This window comes from Acomys minous (genome assembly GCF_964271855.1).
Source record: "Acomys minous genome assembly, chromosome: 8".
Lineage (NCBI taxonomy): Eukaryota > Metazoa > Chordata > Mammalia > Rodentia > Muridae > Acomys > Acomys minous.
In genome coordinates this window covers 115539488-115566286 of record NC_140489.1, presented here as the reverse complement: position 1 = coordinate 115566286, position 26799 = coordinate 115539488, and the positions used below count along the sequence as shown (strand labels likewise).

General features: G+C 43.7%; 1 protein-coding gene across 6 annotated transcripts in view; it reads right to left on the bottom strand.

The window, feature by feature from the left end:
• Positions 1-3125: 3125 nt before the first annotated feature.
• The window catches only part of EML4 (EMAP like 4), a 113433-nt gene continuing 89759 nt past the window's right edge, over positions 3126-26799 (bottom strand). For all 6 annotated transcript variants that reach the window (XM_084793279.1, XM_084793280.1, XM_084793281.1 and 3 more), the window contains 10 exons: positions 24184-24335; positions 22645-22770; positions 22438-22569; positions 21767-21834; positions 17803-17891; positions 15679-15776; positions 12070-12157; positions 11514-11612; positions 6172-6302; positions 3126-5745 (listed from right to left, as the gene is read on the bottom strand). In XM_084793279.1, coding sequence (XP_084649405.1) covers positions 5284-5745; positions 6172-6302; positions 11514-11612; positions 12070-12157; positions 15679-15776; positions 17803-17891; positions 21767-21834; positions 22438-22569; positions 22645-22770; positions 24184-24335 — 1445 coding nt within the window. In that variant the 3' untranslated portion in view covers positions 3126-5283. The remainder of the gene's footprint in view (positions 5746-6171; positions 6303-11513; positions 11613-12069; positions 12158-15678; positions 15777-17802; positions 17892-21766; positions 21835-22437; positions 22570-22644; positions 22771-24183; positions 24336-26799) is intronic.

Sequence of the window (26799 nt, the reverse complement as noted above, 5' to 3'; positions counted from 1 at the left end):
GTGAAGCCTTACATACCTGCACATTAACAGGAAGCTGATGGTTACAATTCACAGAAATTACCCAGCTTAATTCCTTTCACCAGTTCTGGGCCTAGAGGCCCTGTAATCTACATGCAGTAAATTTTAAGCAGCCACCATCTCTCAAGATACAGATTCCAGAGTCACCAAGGAGCCACCCCACTGCCACCCTTTTGTTTTTGGAGACAGGGTTTCTCTGTGTAGCCCTGGATGTCCTGGAACTTACTTTGTAGACAAGGCCGGAAACTCAGAAGTCCCCCTGCCTCTGCCTCCCAAGTGCTGGATTAAAGGTGTGCAGCACCACAGCCCAGCCATCACTCCTCTGCCCTCTCACAGGGCCCTCTGTCACTATCTGGCTAACTCATCCTAGTGTCTCAGGAGCAATGACCCATTTTATAACCTGGAGGTAGGAGCATAGGGGCTGGCTGCATGGACAGAGCCTTCAAATTGTGGCCACTGGCCATCTGTGTAAGTTTCTGAGCTCCTCTATTCCTTGTTTATCAAATGGTGACAACAGAATAGGGGACTGCTGCAAGGGCTAATGGATTTATGATGCTCGCTGACACCAGCCAATTGCCACAAGCTTCTATGGCACTCTCATGCTGCAGTCAACACTCGAGCCTGTTCCAGACCATTTCTTTGTGCATTTAATTATTTTGAAGAGGGCATTGAGAGAACCAAGTGTTTCTGCTAGTCTCTTGTAAACTTTACACCACAAGTTCAGTAAGTCAGTCTGAAGGCTGTGGCTCATGAAGGGACACTAAAGACACCGTACTCTGTTGTCTTGGGACTATTTGCCTCTTTCTAGGGTCCTCTGGCTGAGACTCTGAAGGCTATGGGGACTGATGGGTGAGGCTACAACAGAACCTGAGGGGTCCTGTGGAGGGTGAACCTGGCAGCTCAGTGCTGCCCTGGCAGGAAGGGCTGCAGCTTGTTCTTGGAAAAGATCCCATGGCTCTTAGGCATGAGTTTGGGGCAATGCTGGACACAACTTCTGCAGAGCATTTATGTCTGTGTGCCATGGACTCCCCCTCCTTGGTTTCTCTCACTTCCTTCAGAGCCCGGCCCTCCTGGTTAGAGCCTGCTTGTCCCTGTGTAGTCTTTCTGAGTCCCTGAGCCTGTAGCATGCAGTCCTGGTATGACCCTTACTAAGTGGGTCTGGGCTGGTTATTCAGCCTTCCTGCCTTGACTCCTCAGCTAAGACTCTATGGGAACTGCATGTGTGCATGCGTGTGTATGTGTGTTATGCTCGGCCTGCAGCGGGGCATGTATGTCTCATGCTTGGCTTTCAGCAGAAGCTGGTGTGTGTGTGTGTCTGTCTGTCTGTCTGATGCTTGGCCTGCAGCAGGGCTTCCTCCCATAACAGCAGTTTTCGGCAGTGCATCACACATCTGTTCTCAGCTTTTCCTTAGTCCATCTATATTTGCTTTGAGCTGGGTATGGTGGTGCATGCTGAATCCTAGCACTCGGGAGACTGTGATAGACAATGCCAAGGCCAGTCCAGGCTCCATGACACTGTCCAAAAGCAAAACAAACCAACCATATACACACACCAACCCAGCAGTATCCCTCCACTGTGGCCAAAGCTGGGGCGGCTCCAGTAAGCATGCTGCCTTAACAAAGCCAGTGTCCCAATTGATTTCCCTTCTAGTGTCTTTTCTAGATTTTCTAAAAATAATCTCTTTTAGCCATTTTTGATGTTTCAGTGAAATTTTCCCCCTTTTTTGAGGCAGGGTCTCACTAATGTAGCCCTGGCTGGCCTTGAACTCACAGGGACTGACTGGGACTACCTCTGCTTCTCCAGTTCTGGGATGTGCCACCACACATGATTTAAAAAAAAAATCTTATGCAGAAACCTCTTGTGGCTGAGTCTCTGTGAACGGCTGTGAATGTGCAGTCATCAAAGTTGCAGTCACGAAACGCCCTCATTTCCATGATTATAAATGCCATGGTCAACTTGTGGTATGCCACTGCTAAGCCACAGGGGAGCAATGGGGGGATGCCTGGCATTGAGTACAAGGCCTTCAAAAGACTCAAGCCAGAAGGCAGCTAGGTCAGGCGGGTAACTAGGACCAATAGGACGAACGGGTGGTAAGCATTAGCGAGAACACAGCTATAGAACAGGGAAGCTGCACTATTTCCTATTAACCTGGGGCACCTGTCAGAAGTAACTCCCTCTAGTGGCATGAAGTCTCTTGCTACCAGGAGTTTGTCCACAACAGCAGTTAGCCTGTTGCTATACCTTCTGGTATCTGGATAGTTTAAGCACCAGAGTAAACCAACTTTAGAAACATGAAACAGCAAAATAACTGAGCATGGTGGAGCACGCCTCTGTTAATTTTCCCGGCCGAGGCAAGAGGACTGCCACAAGTTTAAGGGCAGCCTGGGATGCACAGCAAGACTGTCTTCATAAACACAAAAAGGCAAAGGAAACTGTTATGAGAATTTTGATTCCTTTAAAAAATTCTTACATTTTTGTTTTAACCCCTAGTGTGCAGATATAGGGCGGCTTTGAGCAGCTGACTATGATTTGCCTCAGGCTCTGGCAGGGGTGTGGTTTTGCCAGCTGCAGATAGTTTCTGTGATTGTGTGATGTTTGGAATTCTGGGGATTTTCCAGATGGCATATAAATGTTGGGGCCCTCAGAGATAGGCTGGGATGTTGTCTGTTTTTGTTTTTTCAAGACAGGGTTTCCCTATGCAGCCTGTCCTGGACTCACTCTGCAGACCAGGCTGTCCTTGAACTCACAGGGATCTGCCTGCCTCTGCCTCCCAAGTGCTCAATTGGTTGCTGGGAATTAACTCAGGACCCCTGGAAGAGCAGACAGTGCTCTTAACCATCTCTCCAGTACCCAACGTTGGCTGCTGTTGTTGGTCATGGTTTGCAAAGAGACAAGAATACACTGGATATCCAGACTCGGAACATTCAGCTCGCCCCGAGGAACCTGACGCCCCTAATCAGCAGGAGGTAGTCTAATGATAACATCGCCCTGCCCAACCCCTGGCTGTACTCAGGGATCGCTTTCCTTTCCTTGCTATGCTTTTTTCTCTTATCTAGTGTTAGGGGGTTGAAAGGGTGGAAGAAAGAACCCACAAGGTAGTAAACAGTTAATGTTTTGATTATCTTAATTTTTAATCTTCAAATTTTTCTGCCATGACATCGGAATGCATGATAGAAATGGCTCATCTTCACATGAAACACTTGGGTTCATTTTCATTCACAAGTTTTTCTAAAAAACATTTACAATTTCATAATCCCACATCCTTCCAACCATTATCACAGATCTGACTGCCATGAAACAGTAGTTGCCAGCCTAGAGCTGACTGCTCTCTGCGCGTTAGTAGTGTCTTTGGAAACGACCACCCAAGAGTATCATGATTACAAATCTCACTGTACGGCAACCCCAAAGATGACAGACACAGCCCCTGCTTGTAGAGAGCTGTGTCCTCCAGGCACGGAAAGAAGTGCACTTTCTTCTCCTTGACCTGCTTGCTCATCTCCTAGGATCCTTCTTTGTAAGGACTTGGTTTCCTCTCCACTGCTAGCTGCTGGGCAGAGATGCCTGAAGCTGAGTTCTCTGACAACTGGGTACAGAATGAACTGAAAAGGTCAGGTGGCTTGGAATCTCCTCTTTGGAAGAGAGCTACTTTGAGGTGAGTTTTTTTTTCCCCCTTGATTAAAAAAAAAAAAAGTTGTAAACAAAAGGAGAGAGATATACACGGACATACACCTGGACACAAGAGACTTATTACACTGTGAACGTTCTGATGTGTGCATCTTATTTAGAGACGCACAGCTCTCCACCTGCCCCTCCACACACACCCTTCCATACAGCATGTGAACATGAGTGTCCTAAATGTCCTTTGGAGTTCACCGGAGCTGTCATATTTCCAAGCGATGATGAAATACCTGATATGTGTTACTCCTGAGAAGATTTTAGAAGGGAATGACAGTTCTGATGCACTTTGGAATGGCACAGTCACGTAAACGTTTGCATACTTAAGACTTCTGAACTTAAAAGTTTCTAAAAATAATTCAACAAAAAAGTATGAAAACAATGTAGCAAGGTAAAAAAAATAAACAGTTTTTGTAATCAAAGTATAAACAAACATAGGAAATGCACACTTATCAGTAATTTAAGTAAGAAACACAACTTAAGAAAAATAGTTAACCGACAAAACTTGGAAAAGCCCAACTTACCCATGTACACCAACACAGGCACTGCCCAAACCAAAGCTAGCCACACAGGTGCAAGGCTCACAGGAGGGGGGTAACGCCCCGACAGCACATCTGCAAAGGCGCAACCTATAAGCACTGCTGCGACTGTCACACTTCTGTAAGAAAGACATCTTTGCCCTCTGTGGATTGCTTTGTATAAAAGTTACAACTAGACCAATGAATTTCAAGCACCAATTCAACCATTTACCTACTGTGTTTATACTTCTACTGAGGGCACAGACAGTGGGAAGGCTAGCACAGTTAGCAGGTCATCACGACAGTTTGTCTTTTAAAGGCATGCGGTTTTTCTTTTCTTCCGTTCCTTTGAATGCCCAACATTAGAGAACGTTTAGGCCAGTAAAGGACTCCTTGGAGAATCGACCATCTCTCAGAATCATGGTTTAATATACATTAAAAGCTCTTCAACAAACCAAGGCTTGCTTCTGGGATAGTCATTTGTACAGAAGACTGAGGACTGTTCCTCGTTATAACTTAGACAAGGCAGCACCTGGAGAGTGGCCGACACAGCACACCTGGATGTCTCCGGGTAGTGTAAGAAAATGCAGTATTACATGAAAAGGCAACACCAGTGCACTTGGCAATACTGAAGTTTTCCTTAATTAAAAAGCTCCCGTTAGACATCTATCTGAGTGGGACAGTATCACAAGAAGAGCACTTTTTCCTGATTTCTGCATCAGGAAGAAAATGGGAGTCTGAGCCAGTGGATGATGATGGTGTCTGCGATGCCTCCAGCTGCTCTGAGGAAATCGCGTTCAGATAACGGGTTATTTTGATGGGTACAAGTGCAGTTTTGTTTCCAGTATTCATACCACACATGGTGATTTCTTGGACACACTCCCGTCAGTCTGCTCCTGCTTTTTAAGTTTGGTTAATGTTTCAGCATCTACCAAACAATGTTTTGGTTTGCTCCAGCTCACAGATGGCAGGTCAGACTGCTGAAGAACATCCAATCACGTGGGAAACAAATCTCCACCCCCAGGGCTTCCCCATCTCGCCCGGCAGTGAGGGAGCACTGGAACCTGGGCTTCAGCACACGGGGGTTGCGCCTTGCTCATCTCCAGGCAGGCCGTCTGCTGTCTGCTTCTCACCGAGTTCACTGGCGGGCTCTTCGTCAATCACCACGCCAAGGTCTTCGCTGCCCGCCTCACTCTGCTCCTCGCTGGGCTCTGCAGTCTGCCCCAGGCTGTTCTCCGCTAGCGTGGGGGAACTGCTTACTCTGCTTTCTTCTTCCGCCATCTCAGTTGAAGGTTGGGAAGCAGGCAGTGGAGGAGGGGTAGACTGCCTGGCATTTTCAGTGGAAGAGGCAGGGACTCTGGCTAAACTGGTGTCTGTTATGACCTCATTTTGAGGCAACGATAGCTTTTCCACAAGCTTCCACTGAATGATGCTCATATCTTTCCCACCAGTTGAAATTAGGTGACTGTCGTTATGAGTAAAACTGACGTTGGTCACATGGCTGCTGTGGGCACTGTATTTGTGACTGGGTGCCTATAAAATAAATCAGACGGGAAAATTAACTCCCTCTTCCATGCCTGCTTAGAGCAGTGGAGATTACATCAGCTATGAAAACAGCTTCATTTACATCACAGCCACAAGGCATCAGATCTGAGGACTAAAACAGGCACCGTTTTCCTTTTATTCTCTCTTTATGAAAAAGGACCGGGAGCCTGGGATGGTAGTGCACTCCTGTAATGGCAGAACCTGGGAGTCAAAGGCAGGAGGGATGCTGTGAATTCAAGGCCAAAAGACCCTGTTTCAGAAAGAAAGGAACAGGACACTAAGAATCACCCATCCTATAGTGTGACAAAGGGAAAACTGAGCAAGGCTGCGCAGCATGTTCTTGAAAGCTGATAACCTACAGATAGCCCCAAGCAGAAGGGATGGTGGCCCTGGTGTCCACTGAGCTAAGCTAACCTTTGCTTTGGAGCAGGGATACTGGAACAGATGAACTTTACAGAAATCATCGGCCACAGCTATCACCCTCCTGTTGTGGGATCGCACCAGTGCGTTGATGTCTGTCCCATCAGACCCTTCTGGCCACACACCTGGAGAAACAGAGGTATACAAAATTAGCCTGGACTGCCCACTTTCCCCATATCTCTTCAGTATAGTTCTTGAAGTTCTAGCCAGAGCAATAAGACTACAAAAGGAGATCAAGGGGATCCAAATAGGAAAGGAAGAAGTCAAATTATCCCTATTTGCAGATGATATGATAGTGTACATAAGTGACCCCCAAAATTCCACCAGAGAACTCCTACAGCTGATAAACACCTTCAGCAAATTGGCAGGATACAAAATAAATTCAAAAAAGTCAGTAGCTTTCCTATATACAAATGACAAACAGGCAGAGGAAGAAATTAGGAAAATTACTCCCTTCACAATAGCCACAAGCAATATAAAATATCTAGGAATAACCCTAACCAAGCAAGTGAAGGACTTATTTGAAAAAAACTTTAAATCTCTGAAGAAAGAGATTGAAAATGACATCAGAAGATGGTGGGATCTACCTTGTTCGTGGATCGGGAGAATTAACATAGTAAAAATGGCCATCTTATCAAAAGCAATTTACAGATTCAATGCAATCCCTATCAGAATACCTACAAAAGAACAATTCTCAACTTCATATGTAGAAACAAAAAGCCCAGAATAGCAAAAACAATCCTATACAATAAAAGATCCTCTGGAGGAATTGCTATACCTGATCTCAAGGTGTACTATAGAGCAACAGTAATTAAAACAGCATGGTACTGGCAAAGCAATAGGCTAGTGGATCAATGGAATCGAACTGAAGACCCAGAGATGAATCCACACACATATGGCCACTTGATTTTTGACAAAGAAGCCAAATCCATTCAATGGAAAAACGACAGCATCTTCAACAAATGGTGCTGGTCTAACTGGAGGTCTATGTGTAAAAAAATGCAACTGGACCCATATTTGTCACCCTGCACAAAACTCAAGTCCAAGTGGATTAAAGACCTCAACCTAAAACCAGAGACATTAACCCAGTTAGAGGAAAAAGTGGGGAAGAGTTTGGAACACATAGGCCCAGGCCTTAACATCAACAATTAATAAATGGGACCTCATGAGGCTGAGAAGCTTCTGTGAGGCAGGTGACACTGTCAAGAGAACAAAGCGACAGCCTACAGACTAGGAAAAGATCTTCAACCCTTCATCTGACAAAGGTTTAATATCCAAAATATATAAAGAACTCAAGAAATTAAACACCACAAAACCAAACAACCCAATTGCAAAATGGGGCTTGGAACTTAACAGAGAATTCTCAACAGAGGAATATCAAATGGAGGAGAAACAAAGAAATGCTCCACCTCCTTAGTCATCAGAGAAATGCAAATCAAAACGACACTGAGATTCCATCTTACACCCATCAGAATGGCTAAGATCAATAACTCAACTGACACCACATGCTGGCGAGGATGTGGAGAGAGAGGAACACTCCTTCATTGCTGGTGGGAATGCAAACTAGTACAAGCACTTTGGAAATCTATCTGGTGTTATCTCAGAAAACTGGGAATAGGGCTTCCTCAAGACCTAGCTATTCCACTCCTTGGAATATACCCAGAATATGCACTACCACACAACAGGGACATATGCTCAACCATGTTCATAGCTGCCTTATTCATAATAGCCAGAACATGGGAACAGCCTATGTGTCCCTCAGTAGAAGAATGGATAAAGAAACTGTGGTATATTTACACTATGGAATACTACTCAGCTATTAAAAACAAGAAATTTCCGAAATTTGTGGACAAATGGATTGAACTAGAAATTATGAGTGAGTTCACCCAGAAGCAAAAAGAGTCAAATGGTATATACTCACTTATATTGAGACACTAGTCCAAAGGGTACGACCCCATGAAAAACTTTACCTACCAGGAAAGTGGGTCAGAGGGGAGGACATCCCATTGAGACTTTAGGTGTGAGAAGCCTGGGAGAATGAGGAAATAGAAGGATCCAGAGGGTCCTGGAAAACTACCGGCAGGTCTGGGCCCTGGGGTCCTCCTCAAACTATGGCACCAGCCAAGGAAAATATAGGCAGTAAACTTCGAACCCCTACCCAGTCTAGCCGAGGGACAGGACACTCTCCACCGTTAAGTGGAGAAGGAGATCTGACTTTCACACAAACTCTGGTGCCCCATATTGGACCATGTCCCTTGGATGGGGAGGCCTGGTGGCACTCAGAGGAAGGATAATAGGTCACCAAGAAGAGACTCGATACCGTATGAGCATATACAGGGGGAGGAGGTCCCCCTCAGTCACAGACATAGAGGAAGGGAGTAGGGGGGGAATGGGAGGATACAAGGGATGGGCTAACAATTGAGATGTAATATGAATAAATTAATAAAAATTAAAAAAAAAAAAACCAAAAAATTAGCCTGGAAATGTAATTGGTGCTACACAGACCCCAACACCTCAATCAGGAAGCAACAGGTGGCGCTAGAAACTAGCCTCACCTTGACCTGCTTAAACAGCTCCTTAGGACAAGCTAACAGTTGCTTATAGAGGAGAGGAGGAACGCAGAGCCACTGTCTGCAGAGGGGACCATATGCTCACCTTTCAGGGTGGTGGTTTCAAGATAATATTCTGATGGAAGAGCCTAGGCCAGACGGTGGTCTAGTATGCTATCCCACAGACCTGTGTTCCACCAAATGTTCTTAGCTCTGGGCGTGGTCATCATGGTCTAAGTGGACAAGCATCCTTTAGGCCAGATGAAACTGGAAATTTAGGGCTAAGGTGTTAGCCTCTAGGCTAAATCGTACTCTGAACTATTTTGTGTGTGTATTTGCTTCCACATGTGTATGCACCCCACATGTGTGCCAGGTGATCGCAGATGTCAGAAGAGGGCATTGGATTCCCTGGAACAGAGCAACCAATTTGAGCCACAGTGGGTGCGTGGGAATCAAACAGGAGGCCTCTGTAGGAGCAGCCAGTGCTTTCAACTACCGCTCCACCTTTCCAGACCTGGGTTTGGGCCCTCCTCCTGCATGATGGCTCACAACCATCTCTAACTCCAGTTCCAGAGGAGTCAATGTCTTCGGGCTCCCACAGACACAAACATGTATCTAAATATATGCAAGCAAAGAACCCTTTACACAGAGAATAAATCTTTAAAAATAAAACAAAACAAAACAAAGGCAGCCAGTCATGGTGGCGCATGCCTGTAATTCCAGCACTCAGGGAAGCAGAAGTAGAGGCAGGCGGATCTCTTGAGTTTGAGGCCAGCCTGGTTTACAAAGCAAGTCCAGGACAGCCAAGGCTGCACAGAGAAACCCTGTCTTGAAAAAAAACAAACAAAAAACCCAGAGCAGTCTTTTACGGAATTGGAAAGCTTACTGTTTTGGCTAGAACAGCTTGCCAGCAAGCTCCCAGAATCTGCCTGTGTTGGCCCCAAAGCCAGGATTACAGGCATGTTTATGACCATACCAGCTTTTGATGTAGGTGCTGGAAACTCAAGACTCGGGTCTTCATGCTTGCACACCAAGTGTGTGTACCCAGAAGCCTTTTCCTCAGCTCTGGTTCTTAGTAAAACTAAAGCTGAGATTGAGGTAGGCTCGCTGCCAAGTCCTCCAGGGGCCTGTAACCACTCCAGTGATGGGATCACAGCTTCCTGCTACTACACTTGGTCTTTACATGCTGGCTGCAAGTCTGAACTTGGGGCCTCAGGCTTGTATTGCAGGCACTTTGCCAAATAAGCCATCTCCTTAGCCCTATAACCCCAAATTTTACCTTTAAATACTATCTGCTAAAAACACCTTAATATTAAAAAAAAAAAAAAAAAAGGCACTAGGATGAGTACTCATAAAGGGGGGAGGGGGAGAAACAGCACAGGACACAGGAATGCCACTCTGTAGTGTACACCCAAGAGAAATGAAACTTCGTAAAAAAAAAAAAATCTGTCCATGTATATAGAGTCATTATTTATAATAGCTGAGAGTGGGAACAGCCTACCTAATGAAAAGATGAACAAAATGCAGTCTATGGCATTCATATAAAAGGGTCAGAACCCATGCTATACCCTGGATGGTTCTTTTTTCCTTTTTCAATTATTTACATATTTTTATTTATGTATATAGGAGCTTCGCCCATGAGGGTGTCAGATCCCCTGGAACTGGACTTATAGACAGCTGTGAGGTACCATGTTGGTGCTGGGAATCAAACCCAGGTCTTCTGGAAGAGGAGCCATCTCTTCAGTCCCTGGATGATTCTTAACTATTAGGCCTCTGTCAATTGACCACAGATGTATGTGTGTATTTATATAAACTCTCCAGAAGAGGGAGCCTGACAGACAAAGCAGATGTGTCCTGGCTGCTGGGTTTGGGTAGAGCACTGGTTTTCAACCTTCCTAATGCTGTGACTCTTTTGGGGGTTGTGGTGACCCCAACCATAAAGTTATTCTCATTGCTACTTTATAATTTTGCTATTATAAATTATAATGTAAATATCTGAATGTGACCCAGTGAAAGGGCTGTTTGACTCCCAAAGTGGTCATGACCCACTGGTTGAAAGCCATTGGGGTAGAGTGTCTAATGGTAAAGGGTTTCTTTGAGGGTGAGGAAATGCTGCAAGATCTAAGCACAATAAATTTTATGACTGTGGGTATAGAAAATCCATTGATTTAGTTGGGCATGGTGGCACATGCCTGAAATTCCAGCACTCTGGGGGTGAGGGGGGCAGAGGCAGGTGGATCTCTGTGGGTTTGAGGCCAGGCTGGTCTACAAATCGAATCTGGGACAGCCAAGGCTACACAGAGAAACCCTGTCTCTAAAACCAATCACAAACAAAAGCAAAACCAAACAAACATTGATTTGTACACTTTAGGTAGATTGTACAATATGTGAATGATCTCACAATATGTTAAAAAATGTCTTTTCTAATTTGAAAGCTTCAGATCCACTTGTGGGAAATACCAGAAGGTTGTTTTTACCCTTTTGTGTCAACTCTTTTCCTTTGAAATCAAAAGTTTAGGGTTCGGCAGAGAACAAGTCTCATATTGGCTCAATCAGTACATTTAAATTTTCTGAATCTGAAATTAAAGATCTTACTTACTATGTAGTCTTGGCTGGCCTCAAAGTCTTAGATACACACCTACACCTACCTCTCTGCCTTCCAAATGCTGAGGTTAAACGAATGTGCCACCAAGCCTGGCTGCTATCTTTCCTTTGTCGGTTTACCAGGTAAACACGAAGTATAGGAAGTTGCATGCACACTCCTGACATTAGCTGCGGTGTTCTTACCGAAGACTTGGAAGCCTAGCACACAGGTGTATGTGGTCCAATCGATGTCCTTACAATCTGATCGGTTCCGGATTAGTTTGCAGCCATTTTCAATGTCCCCTTTAGAAATTTAGAAATAGGAAGTTTACTTGTATTTATAATCCATACACTGAAAAACATTTACGGTATATTTAAGAAGGAAAAGAAGTGTTTAGCAGGAACTTGCAGCATTATGGTGTTTCCCATGGGAGTTTAATCTTTTCTCCTAAAGCATAAAGGCTCACCCATAACATTCTTCCCTGCCTCCAGGAAAAGTTGTTAAATGAGACCATTCAGGGTGGAATCAGTTTCACAAAAAGATCTCTCGTGGCAACATCTGCTCAGTTCTATACCACTAAATTAATGCACTGCTTTCTTGGAGAAGAGCCCACCATATGTGAGACTCATTAGCCTGGATAACAGATGCTGCTAAGCCAGAGGCCAGCATGCACGCCTCACAGTGTGCATGCATTCCATGTAGCCTGGTTGGCAGTGCCCGACACACACACCTGAGCCCACACATGACTGCCCAACTTACAGTACAGTATCTCGTAGTCACCCGAGTTAGACATTATGTGCTTGTTGTCTGGGGACCAGTCAAGGTGTGTGATGTAGCTAGAATGTCCCTAAGGAAAGATTAATAAAGAGAACATTTAGAATTTCCAGTGACAATTTACTATTTTTCTAACAGTGCATCGTACCTGTGTGCCAGGAATCCCAAGGGACCCATAGCAGACTCTTCAGTTCTTTTTACCCTGTCCTGCTAGAAGCTGAGGATGCAGGTTGACACAGGAATGTGATGAGAACGAGGGATGCAGGAGTTGGGGCTGCACCCAACGGGCACTACCAAAGTCTTGGAACCTGGGAGACATCTGCACACCAGCCACAAGTACCTATTACCTCTGCTAGGGACTTCAAGAAACACTCTGACGTTCCCATCTCAGAAAACACTGTGCACTCACTCCCAGGCCTGCCTTTAACTTCCTCATTGCATGTCCCTATTAGTGAAAAGCAGCCTGTCACAGACTGTGGACATAGATGTTTTCCTGGGCTGTATATGGTCCCTATAAATAGCCAGAATGGAACTCTCCTAGAGAAATTCTTGTCTCCAAAGAATGTTCTGGGTAGGGGAAAGTGCATTCCTGCAGAACAACTGGACCCAAGTTAATCATCTCACTTTTCAAAATTTTCCTTAAATAGGAAAATGGTAATATTTTGCTGCCTGGCTTTTACTAACATGAGAATTAAACTAACAATAAAAACAACTAAACACCTGTTAGCTTTACATGTAAGCATTTGGTGAATCCCAATAAACCATTTCAGATAAGTCATGCAGATCTTAGGACTTACCAAAGCTGACACACACAAACTCACTTGTTTGATATAGCCATATTTTGTACTTTTAGAATCAAAAGCTTCCTGTTTACATGGTTCTAAGTTAGTAAAGTCAATGTGTCTCAGGTGCAGTTTTTAATAATCCACAGCGTCTTCCTTATCCCACTCTCATCGTAACACTTTTAAGGACTGTAGTGATAAACGTTGCCTGCCTGAGCAGGACAAGTTTCATGCACTTAATCCCAGCATTTCTAAGGTCACTGTGATCATCAAATGTTACAACTGCTGTCTGTCTTCTTAGTGAGTCGGGTGGTAACATACAGTATAGCAACACAATGAGAACGCCGAGGGTTATAAACACTGCAGTCTGCCCTCTACAACAAATGAAGGAAACGGCACTCTAGATCTGCTATGACGGCAAGTCTAAGTCATTTACTCTCTATTTTCTTCATCTACAAATGGAGGACTGAGCTAATAATCAAGTCACCCCCTCCCCGCAGCCAGCTCTACATGGTAGTGCACATCTGTAATCCCAGTCCGCAGGAGGCTGAGGCAAGCCTGGGCCACACAATACAATTCTGTCTCAAAACAAGAAAAGAACCCAAAACCCAGATGCCTCAGTGGGTATAGAGGTGCTTGCCACATGACTTGTATTCCAGCACTGGAAGCCATGCGAGGCTGTCTCCTAGCCTCCAGGTGTGCACTATGGCACATGCATCCTCACACACGAACCCTGTACATCCTGGGCTAATGTGTATAAGAAACAAGTGAATTAGGGTTTTACTTCAATCTTGGCCCCAAGATCTTACTGTGACTATACAAATATTCCCAACGCCAAAAAACTGAAATCCGAAACACTTCTAGGTCCCAAGCATTTTGACTAAGGAACATTCAATCTGTACATAATAAGTAAACTAAATTTGAACCCTATAGTATGTGTGTTTAAAAGGACTAATTCTTTTGTTTATGCCACAAGTGAACTGTTTTATCGAGACTTTCAAGGGGTCTGTGCCACCATACCAACTCATCATGCCATTTGCTGGTTCTGAAGGATCCTCTGACACACAAGGTAAGTGACTTCATTCTGCTTGAAAATATGCACCCTTACTGAGTATTTCTATGCCAGGCACCAGCCTCAGTTCTCCATGTACATTCACACTTTTTGTGTCGTTTGTGTGTGGTGCATGTGTATGTGTTCCTGGGGGCCAGAGGAGGACCTAGTGTCTGCCTTGTCCCTTGAAATAGGGCTGTCATGTAAGGTGGCCCTAGGCTGTAAGCTAGTGAATCCCAGTGGTTCTCCAGTCTCTACCCGACAGTGCTGGGTTACAGGCATGCAAATACCATGCCCAGCTTTTTATGGGGGTGCTGGAAAGTCAAACTCAGTCCTCATGCTTGCACAGTAAACACTTACTTACTGAGCCATGTCCTCAGCCCTGCATTAGCTTCTTTTAATCCTGTGAAGTAGAAACTACTATTACCCTTACTTTATAGGTGAGTAGATTGAAACAGAAGGTTAGAGTAACCTGCTTAAGGCCACATTTGTGTACAAGTGAATAAAGAGCAGGTCAGGGCTCTGATGCAGCCTGTGTTCACACCCACCAAGGCTACACTACCTACTTTTCTTATCCCATGTGGGATTGAACCTGGGGCCTCAGACTTGCTGGCAAGCACTCTCTTACTGAGCTACAGCACCCCCTTCAGCTCTGCTTATTGTTGGTGGTGTGTTTGTTTGTTTCCTTTCTGGCTCTTATTTGTGAGTCCCCCGCTGGCCTAGAACTTGCAGTGACCCTTGCATAGCTGTCTCTTGAGTGCTGGAGTTATAGACACGCCACCATGCCTGGCAACTGCACTTCCTGAGGACAAAGGAACACATCTTCTAGATGTTCCTGGTGTCCGAGGCCACTTCTCTAGTTTGAGCTGTTCCTACTGAACGGTAAGCACATAGTTGGTCTACAGAGTTTAATTTTCATTTTTAAAAATGACCCAATACCTTTAGAATATGGGAATAGGTTTCTCCTGCCTGAAATGCAGACATCTCTACATTTTACATTATTCTACATTAGTGGCAGACAGGTGACATAGGACATCTGCAGGGCAGAGATATGGGTCATTGAGCTGAAGTTTCCCATAGCTAGCCTGGTCTACACAGAGACCTGTATTAAAGGTTAAACAAACTGCCTTAATACCTAAAACAAACTAACTTAATACTAGTTAGACAAATGCTGAGCTCACATGTAAGGGAGATAGATACCTTTCCAGCACACATAGGCGACTGTGTTCTACAGTTATGTAATCACCATTTTCTTTCTAAAAATGAATAATTTATGTATGTGTGTGGGTATGTGCACTGCCCACAGAGGTCAGAAACACTGGCTCCCCTGGAGCTGGAGTGATAGGTGCTCGAAAGCAGCTCAATGTGGCGCCGGCAACCACACCCAGGTTCTCTTAGGAGCACTCCTTCCTACTGTGAGCCACCTTTCCAGGTCCCCCACTCCACTGTTTTATTGGAGATAGGGTCTCATGTGGCCTAGATTGGCCTCAAACTTATTATGAAGCTGGGGATGAATACTGCCTCCATACGGCAAGAGTTGGGCCCATAGATGTGCCACCACGCCCAGGTCCTGGGGATTGAGGCAAGGGACTCAGGCATCCTAGTACAGAAGAGCTCAGTTTTCACAGAACTAGATTAGAGTTTAAAGCAGTGAGCAGGAGAAAACAACAGCTGTATCACTGTGAACATTTAATTCTTCTTTTAACAGAAAACAATTTCGCAATCACCGTGTGACTTAGGTCATTCTGCTTTGCTACTTACACTGCACTTTCCGTATCTGCTGTATTTTCTTCCATTTTCTGAGACTGCGTAGAGGTAAATAAAGTTGTCATGAGATCCTACGGCCAGCAGAGTACCATCTAGAAATAAACAGGAAAGGTGCTGATTGGAAAATGTATCTGTTGCTACCTTCTATTAAATGATATATTAAAAATGTTAAATTTAACTATTATTTAGTATTTTATAAACAAAGCCAATTACTTAGCATCCACTGAAATCAAATGGTCGCCCTAGGCCAACACAGAATCCCTCCTTGGAGATACTCTAGTCTTGTTCCTTGTAGTCAGCTAAAGGCTAGTTTCAGAGAAAACTTGCGGCATTTACTGGTGGAAAGGGACAATGTTCACATAGTGAGTTAGGCTCACAGAGCCCATAGATGGGCAAGCACATGTGGGTTTCCTAGGAAGGTGTGGACTGTATTCTCTGGTTCTATGGTCTCTTTGATTTTACGGCCACTACGCTAAGCACCTAATAGCTGGTCAGAGTCCACTCATCTTTTTATTTTATTTTATTTTTTTGAGACACGGTTTCTCTTGTAGTCCTGGCTGTCCTTGACTCCTAGACCAGGCTGGCCTTGAACTCACAGAAACTCACCTGCCTCTGCCTCCCAAGTGCTGGGATTAAAGGCATGCACTACCATATCTGGCTGATCTTTTGATTTTTAAATGCTACATTTTTAGGGGTTATTATTCCATCATTAAAAACAAATTAATACAAATAAAACAGAAAATACTGCTGTTCCAAAATGACTCTTTTGTGGCAGGCAAGATGGGTCAGAAGGGAGGGTTCACGTTGCCAAGCCTGATGGCTGCCCTCCCCTCCTAGGAACCATCATGTGGTGGAAGAATAGAACCATTCAACAGAAGCTGCCCTCTGACACATGCGCACACACAAATACATGTTTTAACACATCACCACCACCAACAGAAATCAAACAAACTCTTCCTAGGTTTTGCATCTTGGTGCACATGCATCTCCCCCCCCCCCCTTATTCAGAGGATAATATTCTGTGCTTCTTTTGAATTAATGAAGACTCAATTTTTATTTTTAGTCTTTTTTTTTTTTTTTTTTTTTTTTGGTTTTTTTTGAGACAGGGTTTCTCTGTGTAGCCTTGGCCGTCCTGGACTGACTTTGTAGACCAGGAGGGCCTTGAACTCACAGCGATCCACCTGCCTCTGCCTCCCGAGTGCTGGGATTAAAGGCGTGAGCCACCACGCCCGGCTTTTATTTTTAGTCTTAATTCACCAGCTATTAGAGTAGATGTTCAGGGCTAAAGTAGCTCAGTGATGAAGTGCTTGCCTTCCATGTACATGGAGACCTGGTTTCAACCCCTAGCATTACAAAAACAAACCCAACCAATCCAAAATGCTCAAATGTAAGAAATTCCAGGTGTGGTGGTACATGCAAGCACATAATCTCAGTTCTTCCAATGTTGAGGCAGAAGAAATGTGAGTTTCAGGCCAGCTCGGGAAAGACTACACCTCAAAAAAGTCAAGTACCTCTAGGAAAGAATGATAGAAATCAAGCCATATAAAACAACAAGTGGAATATTATGGAACCTTAACATCTGAGTATACATACTCAAAGCTGAAGTTACACAAAATCCTTGTAATGGACTACTAAATATTTATCTAATAACCAACAACTATGGTTATGTAACTTCAAACAGTGCTAGCTAGACTACAAAGGAGTGCATGTTCTGTATTCCAGTGTGCATTCTACAATTCTGGGGCAACATCAAGGACTGAACCCAAGAAACGTGTGGGCAGGCAAGTGTTCCACCACTGAATTCCATTCTCCACTGCTTTTATCCTTTACATACAAAGACAAGGTTGCTAACCAGATACAACATTCAGCTTAATACATAAGAATTCTGCTGTTTGTAGTATAATTTGATTGTACTGTTTATAACTGCAACTGCAGCTGTCACAGTTCATTCTAAATTTACACTTCCTTAACGCTGTCTGATTTTTGCAGATATTTAACCTAACAGTCAGGGGACACTCCACACCTCATAACTCCTGAAAACAGAGAGGAGTGAACGTCAGCAAGAAAACACGTGACCTCAGTGAGTAGTGGTTTCAATAGGGAGGGAAGTCTGCCCACCAGCTGAGTAGCGCATCACAGAGAGCTGTTCATTCCCATCCGTGTGGATCGACACCAGATCTCTCGTTTCTGCATCCAGAACAAACCACCTGTTAGGAAAGAAAGAAGAAACTGCCTTCAGAGATTAACTTTTACAGGAAAATATCCTTGACTTTTCCTACATTTAAAAATTTTTAAACATCAATATTAATCTTTTAACTATGACTGTGCTGCTTCTACTCAACACTGAATTTATTTCTCAAAAGAAAGCTGCTAGGTAGACATGGGCCTAACTGTGTTTTCCTGTCTACTTAGGAATTCAATGAATGTCAACTGCACCTGTGCTAAGCACTGTTCAGACAGAAAAATAAGACGACAGGGTCAAGGGTTGTCAAGGTTTTACTAGAGCCGAAGGAGCAAGGGAGGCAATGGAAAAAAAGAATGACTAAATGGTCTTCCCAAGAGTGGCCACAAACAGAACTCACAGGGAGACATGAGTGACAGCAGCCGTAGAGGAGCCTTTAGGGATGGAGGATGCATGATCAAGTGGACACTGAGAGAGGCGAGGAGGAGTATCAGCGTCCAGCTGGGGAGGGAGGCGGGAACAGGGACACATTCATGAATGAATGTGAGTACTTGTGTGAGAGGCTGAGGTTTCTAGGTAGCTAATTTAACTCATGAACTCTGTTATCTAACAGCCTCCACAGACACTTGAGTTTAAAGGCCAGTCAGCAGGAAGCTGGCACACTGAAGCCATGTGGTCCATTTTTACTGAACACAGTTGGCGCAGCTCACAGTGCCCGCAGACGCAGGTTTGTTTGGAACTGGGATTCCCGGTCTTCAGGCTCCCACCGGAGTGCTGAGGACTGCGGCATTCAACAAGGCACAGGTGGCGTGACAACTAAGACCGCAGAGCTGCAGGGAATATCAGGCTTCCAGTTTCTCATTCGATTATCACAACTTTATTATGTCCTCATCTATTTAAAATTGTTGATTTTAAAACTGGAAACCCCTAATACTTCCTAGAAAAGCTACATACAGCTTTTATCTCTTTGGAAGCTACCTTAGCAAGCAGCAGAGCCCAGACCACTTTCTCATGTGTGGACACCCATACTGGCTATGGATAGTAACTACTTAAAAATGAAAGACAAACTCTAAATTTTTTTCTTTTTTGAATATATAACAGACTAATTCTTCTATTTTTGGAATAGGACTTTTATTTTTTATTTTAATTTTTCCAATTTTTCCTGTGTTGAAGCCGTAAGATGATACACACTGGGTGTCCACTGAGATAGGGTCTCTCGCTGGACCCAGGAGGTTGCAGATTCAAATATTCTAGCTAACTTGTTTCCTCCTGAGTGCTAGGCTCAGGGGCTGGATGCTATGCCTGCCTAACTCCAGTCATGACCTTACACATCAAGAGCATTACCCACTGAGTCCTTTCCCTAGCCTGGAAGATAATTTTTAATAGGAAGTCAATGAAGTTAAAAGCATGACTTTCCTACAGAACACAGCGGGAGTTCTCACCCTTGTCACTGCAGAGACTGCATTCTTTCAGAAGTTACCACCACGGCCAGAATCTCTGTTCTTACTCATTTTTCACATTGTATTTAATCACTTCTCACTCTAGAGCATGTATGTTAGAACAAAGCTTCCATTTGGGAGTAATGTGTCATCCCTATGAGGCTCCATGTGGCCTGAAGGACCTAATGGACTTTTCTCATAGACTAAGCTGACTTGCAAGCCAAGTACCAACAAGTAACACCATCTTTCATCATGATGACGCGCGTGCGTGCGCGTGTGTGTGTGTGTATGCGTGTGTCCCCTTAAATACTAGGATCATAGCAAGTGCCACCGTGCTAATATCTTTTGGATAAAGTGTGTCCTATGGGTCCTGCTTTTTCTTTTTTTTAAATGATCTTCTAGATTAAAACAAATGAACTTAACAGGAATGCTGGGGCTTGAGAGACAAGTGGTAAAGGGTACATGCTACTTTTCTAGAAGACCTATGTTTGGTTGGGCCAAGGCTAGGTAGCTCACAGTCATCTGTTACATAGCGACAGGGTACCTTTTCTGCCCTCCAAGGATGACTACACAAACATGGAATACATGCAGATATAGACATACAGATATGCACACACATGAAAATGAAAAGAAATGTTACTTTTGTAATTAGAAAATATAAAGCCAAGAAGAAGAAAAGCCCAAGTCAACTAATCATTTATCTGATAAGGAATTCCTTACAATTCAGTAATTCAGAAATGAAAATAGGATTTAAATACACATTTCGCTTGAAACAGTAAACAAAGAGCTAATGCAAATGTAAACCATGCTGAAAAGTTACTTCACACTCAGTTGGGCGATGGTAATTAAATCAGGTAAGAAGATGCTGTAAACACAGGGAGAAACTGGAGCCCTTCTAGGTTGCTGGTTGAACTGTAAATGGTACCGTGGATATATAAAAGTTAACCAAAATATAAGACAGAATATATAACCTGGTGAGTCTGCTAGATAGACACCCAAGAGGACTGAATACATAACTACAACCAAACATTTCATCCCTCCTCCCGTGATGCTTTTCTTTCTTTGCTGTTCAGTACACACAGAGCAAAACCCCGTAGTTAGGGACGGACAAGATAGGCACAGGCACACAAGTGACTGTTTATAGCTAGGCCAGAACCCAAAAGCTACAGAAAGGAGGAAGACACCAGGAAGAGAAGCAGAGACTCCAACTCAGCTCTCGGTTAAACTACGGGAGTTCTTTGATTTCTTTCCTTAACGCAACACTAATCATGCATATTGGTGACTCTGAGTTAGTCATTAAATGCACTTACACTTGGTTACACGATGCAGAATCTGTACATGGACCCAGACACTTACCTAAACATTTTACTTGTCACTTTTCTGGCTCATGCACAATTTGGACATGTTTTACAATAAACTAGTTCCTAGCCCTAAGTGTGACGACCCCCCACCCCCAAGATGTAAAAGTTAAGCGACTGTAATTGGAATGGCTAAAGTATTAAACTTTTCGGTTTTAAACAGTAAAATTAAGTGTTTACAGACCAAAGAAAAAATAAAAATGGAAGGTTCATGAATTGAAAGCATGGAACCAGGTGTGAAACAACATAGTTATATCTAAAAGGAGCAATGACAACTGCCCAAGGGTCTAGTCCTCTCTATGTCTACCCCACACAGACAGAGCAGACTGCCAACACTGCTGGTGTGGGGACTACAGTCCTCCCTCTCATTTATGCGTATTCTACTTACAGCTCCTTTAGAGTAAGGCACTGAGCCTGAGTGACTCCACAGCCATACAGATGTTAGAAAGTTATTTCAGTGGTTTCCTTCCTTCCTTCCTTTCTTCCTTCCTTCCTTTCTTTCTTTTTCGAGACAGGGTTTCTCTGTGTAGCCCTGACTGTCCTGGACTTGCTTTGTAGACCAGGCTGGCCTCAAACTCACAGAGATCCACCTGCCTCCCAAGTGCTGGGATTAAAAGCGTGCACCACCATGCCCGGCTAATTTCAGTGGTTTTCAACAGATTTTAATTTTTTTTACATTTGTTTAATGTGAGGGGGTGGGGTGGGGCACGTGCCATGGCATGCATGTGGAGATCAGAGGACAACTTTCAGGAGATGGTTTGTTTGATTCCAGGGGCTGAACTGTCAGAGTTGGTGGCAAGTACCTTACCTGCTGAGCCATCTCCTAGCTAATCAATCAGAGCAAGAGCAATAACAAAACAAAACAAAACAAAACAAGGCTGTGTATCTATTTGACACCTTTACTCAAACAGTATGTCTTCATGATCTTCAAACCCCTCTAGACTTACATCTCACTTAGTGCTCAGTACAGGATACCACAAATACACGCCACAGTACCAAGTGTGCTATACATGAGATGATTTCCCCAGATGAGCTTGACAACACTCAACAATGATTCAAACACACCACTATTTCTGATCATTCGGTTCACTTAAAGACCCTACCTGCCTGAGTGTGTTCCGATGGCTACCACTGTTCCGCTTGGATGAAAGTCTGCACAGTGTCCTGGTTCCTAGAAGAGAAAAGGACACCCATTGGGGCTGAGGACAGAAACATCTTTCAAAATAACTTGTTTCATATAATCATGAAACTCTGGTCAGCTTTACTGTAGCCAGTGCTATATGAACACAACTGGAAAAGGAACTCTGGGACTGACTGGTAAGGGGAAAACATAACTGGCTTGTGGCCAGGCAGCAGAACAAGACAATACAATATAGAGAACACCAAACATCTTAAGAAATACACAAAGAACGCAGACATTTCTTTCGGGCTAGAAAAGGCAGTATCTGGAATGTCATTCACGAAGAAGACAGTAGAGTCCAATGCAGAGTTTACTGAATCCAAATGCAGCACCACAGAGGCCCAAATGTTTCATAGTTAATGTTCCACAAATGCATGAAATCTGTATAACTTTATCATTGAAACTGAGAGAAAATTACATGGCTGTCTTCCTTCTTTAATGTGTGTTCACACTGTAACTGAGACCAAACATTTCCCTCTTACTTACAGCCCCTTCACCAAACCATAAGCATGTTTAAATCAATGCTTAATCCTTTTGTCTTTGCTGCTTTCAGCTGCTACTGGGAGGAATGGGCAAGGAGAAACTACCACTCACATCCACAAGCCTGGTCCACTCCAGCCTGTGCTCTACTGAGTTCCACATGCACACCTGCCTGTCCTGAGCACATGTCAAGAGCAAATCCTTGAAGGGATGTGTTGCGAGGCCCCAGAGTTCATCTGTATGACCCTGGAAATTAAAAACATGTAAGAACCAAGAAATCACATAGAATTCACGTAGAAATCATTGGCATCAACAGCTTACCTGTACTTCTATTTGGAAGCCATCATTAAATGTTCCCCGTAAGATAAAGTTTCGAGATGTTCCTACTAAAAACTGCTCTGCCTTTCCTTCTGCAACCGCTCTGATTGTGCCGTACTGATCAGGGACCTGGAACAAATGCATGTGTGGTGTTACAGTAAACAGAGTCACAGGCAATAATTATCACCTGAGCAGTGCTGTGCTCACAGCTGTGCAGTCAGAGGGTAATAAGAGACTCTGGAGTCTGAAACAATGCGGTAGTCTCATCATATTGTAATTTAATGTTCAATTACACTTTATTACGCAGAAGTCATAATGTATTATTATCAACATTCTCTGCCTCATTTATAGTAATTATCTTTGTAGTACAGGTCTCCCACATACTATACAAGCTTCTCATAGTGAGCTCACTTGCAGCCCACCTCAGGAAAATTTAAATTTATATTCTGTATGATTCCGAGAGCTAAAGAAGTGTGGGGGAAGGGAGTAAATTCTATCTGAGCTCATGAAGAACACAGTCTAGGCTTTGTTTCATGATCTTCTGGATGTATAACTCAGCCTAAGTCATTTATCTGTGACATGGGGCAATACATTCATTCCTTAGTCATTCTTGATTGTTACAAGGACCAAAAGATAAAAATCCCAGTAAATCAAAAAACACAATTGGCCCTTTTATCTGTGTAGACTCTGCATCCAAGTATTAACTCAGCCATGGATGGAAAATACTGCCATGAAAAAACCCTTTATCACCGTGAGGTTGTAGTGCACACCTTTAATCCCAGCACTTGGGAGGCAGAGACAGGTGGATCTCTGTGAGTCCAAGGCCAACCTGGTCCACAGAGCTCCAGGACAGCCTGGAAAAACCAACCAACTAACCGCCCTCCCCCCACCCCCCATCTGTACTGTGTATGTGTGGACCCCACCCCCCATCATTAGTTCCCATACAACTGAGTAAAGCATTTCCACAGCACTCACACTGAATCAGGTATGGTAGGCAATATACTGATAATTTAAGTGTAAGTACACAGAATTACTTGACTTCACAGGGTGAGGGACTTAAGAGTACTCATAGATTGTGGCATCTCATGGGCAGATCAGAAACATTTCCCTTAGAGATAGAAGGGACTATTGGAATGTAAAGTATTTAAAGGCCATTCGCAGGCCTCCTTATGAGGACCAGTTCACTTACACACTATGACCGTTACACCAGGTACAAGAGTGACCTCACAGAATGACAGTGAAATGGTGCATCTCTTCTCATGAAGGGGCTCCAAATGCCTCCGCCCATACAGTGTTTGCCTAATCTGCATCAGCCCGAGGTCAATTTCTTGCATTACAAAATAAACAATAAAACCCTCAAACTCCAAATTATTTTGTTTAGGACAATTACTCTGTGCCATAGAAACTGTCCCCTGTGGGGGAGGGGAGTGAATGGTAAAAGTGTGTATCAGTTTCCCAGAAACGCTATTTCAAAATGGACAAAATGCATGAGTAAAGGTTTTACTACTTTCAAGATTTTTAGGGTCTCATTTCTAGCCTTACCTCAATTTCTCTTTCAGGGTTCAAATCGTGATCCCACAGAATTATTTTTCTGTCTTTCCCGCCTCCGGTTAATAGCATCCCATTCCTCATCTGACAAAGTGTGAACACACTGCCATCGTGAGCTTTGATTTGTCTGTTGATCTGATACACACCTAATACAGTAGGGAAAATAAAAACACTAGACTTGGGTGTACTCTGGAGAACAGCTCCAGCAAACGACAGGGTGAGTACTCAGCGAGCTCAGCTTCGTCATCAGCAACCTACTCTCCGCATGTTACAGCAGCGTGGCAGGTAGAGAGACTCAGGACTGAACTGAAGAATGGATAAGCAAAACACAGGTAGGAATACTATGTCACGGAGGAGGTAATGAAACATGCTCTAACATGATAAACCTTGGAAACATGCTAAGAAGCCAGCTATAGTCAGGCATCACGGAGGACACTGTAGTGGACATCCATAATCCCAAGAGAGAACTGCTGACTTTGAGGCCAGCCTGGGCTACACAGTGGGTTTTAAACCAGCCTGGACTATGTATTAAAATGTTATATAAAATAAACAAAACAAAACAGAACCAAGCAAAAACCTAGTTATACAAAGCCACACATTTTACTCTGTATCAATAAACTAGAATAGAGAGACCCAGAGAGATGGGCGGGGCTACTCATTGGTACAGAGTTCCTTTCTGGGAGATGCTGACCAAGCGCACAACTCTGTAGATACAGTGAACACTACTGACTGTACTTTTTAAAGGTGCACACTTTATTTCATGTGAACTATGCATCAAACAAGGCTCTTAGTATTTCTAACTAATTTTTCTATTGGAGCTGTCATTAAGTGTGTAAAAATAGCTAAAATGAACAAGGGTTTGAAATCCTTAGAATATGGTCAGCCAGTGGACTCCATGTGCATTATGGTACGAAGATGTAATGGGATGGCACAGCAGGCAGGGAGCAAGGTAAGGACTGACTAACGGCTCAGATCAGCTGCCTCCACCTAAACATACCCCAGCTTTGAGCAACACAATATGCTCAGTGGATGTCTGTCTACACGTTTTATCTATCTTTGCTCTGATTGCATCTAGGTGCTTACGAGAGAACTGCTGACTCCCTTTAGCAGACAGAGACCAAGGGAGGAAGAGAGAGTAAATACTACACTATGAGCACCTGCGCATCTTACGTCTCCCTCCTTACATGTGGTCAAAGTAACCAGTAAGTGCAGTCTGAGAGAACAGGTAAGAAATTACAAAACTAGCCAGATGTGGTGGCGCACACCTTTAATCCCAGCCTGGTCTACGGTGCTAGTTTCAGGACAGCCAAGGCTACACAGAGAGACACTGTCTCAAAACACATACATACACCAAAAATAAATTAAAAAATAATAAACATTTTTTTAAAAAAAAGAAAGAAAGAAAGAAAAGGGAATTACAGAACCAGCCTGGCACACTTTTCTTCCCAGCACTTGGGAGGCAGAGGCTGTGGATCTCTGTGAATTCCAGGTCAGTCAAAGGCTACATAATGAGACCCTGTCTAACAAAAACCCCATTAAAAAGCAGGTGTAGTTTCATGGTTCCCATGAAAAATGCACAGAGTAAAGATTTTCTGATCTTAATTCAGCCTCTCTATTTCTAAGCATGTCAAAGAGTTTCGTCAAAACATTATCTGACCCTCCCACAACAGTGGTTGTTAGAAAACAGAAAGCAAGCTTAAAGAACAACTGCTTCACCAGGAGTCACACTCCACACTGTGACTGACTCAGCCCCACTCACCTCCTTTCATGCTGGGATGTGGTCACAAAGCCTAAATAGTAACTAAGTTAATTTTTTTTTTTCAGTGTTTCAAATTTAAGCAAACTCCAAGTTTCATTTATAAACCAAAAACAAGACATTTATAGTTGAAAATCTTTCTCTTATAGACTTGCCTTTCTGTTGGTCTAGTTTAGGTCAAGCATTATTTGAAATACTTGTTGAGAAAAATTATTTTCTTTGAGTTTAAAAACTTTATGTCGGGCCAGGTGTGGTGGCGCACGCCTTTAATTCCAGCACTCTGGAGGCAGAAGCAGGAAGATCCCTGAGTTCGAGGCCAGCCTGGTCTACAAAGCAAGTCCAGGACAGCCAAGACTAACACAGAGAAACCCTGTCTTGAGAAAAACAAACAAACAAACAAACAAACAAACAAACAAACACCAAAACAAAACGTCTATGTTTCAGTATATGGCTAAGTCTACCCAAGTTTAACAGCAAATCCTTCCGTTCTGTCTCATGTCTAACAGGAAGTTTCCATAGAAAGCAAGTTTACCTTCCTTGATGAGCGGAGACACCTGGAGGCTGTCTCTGTCTGTTCAAGTACAACTCAAATGTCAGCGAGAGACTGAGATTCAGACCACTCTTACCAACTAGGAACAGGGCCCATGCTGGGGACTCGGTGAGCAGGCCAAGTGGCTATGTTTCTTAGGCCTACAAATGAGCCTGACAAAGATTTAGCAATGGATATTTTAAAAACGTCTTCGTATGTGTGTCTGGTTCGTGCCTGAGTGGGTGCCAATGTGTGGAAAGAATGCCAAGGCCTACCAGTAGGGCTGGGAAGAGGGGAACAGAACTATGGCTTACTCATTTCCCCT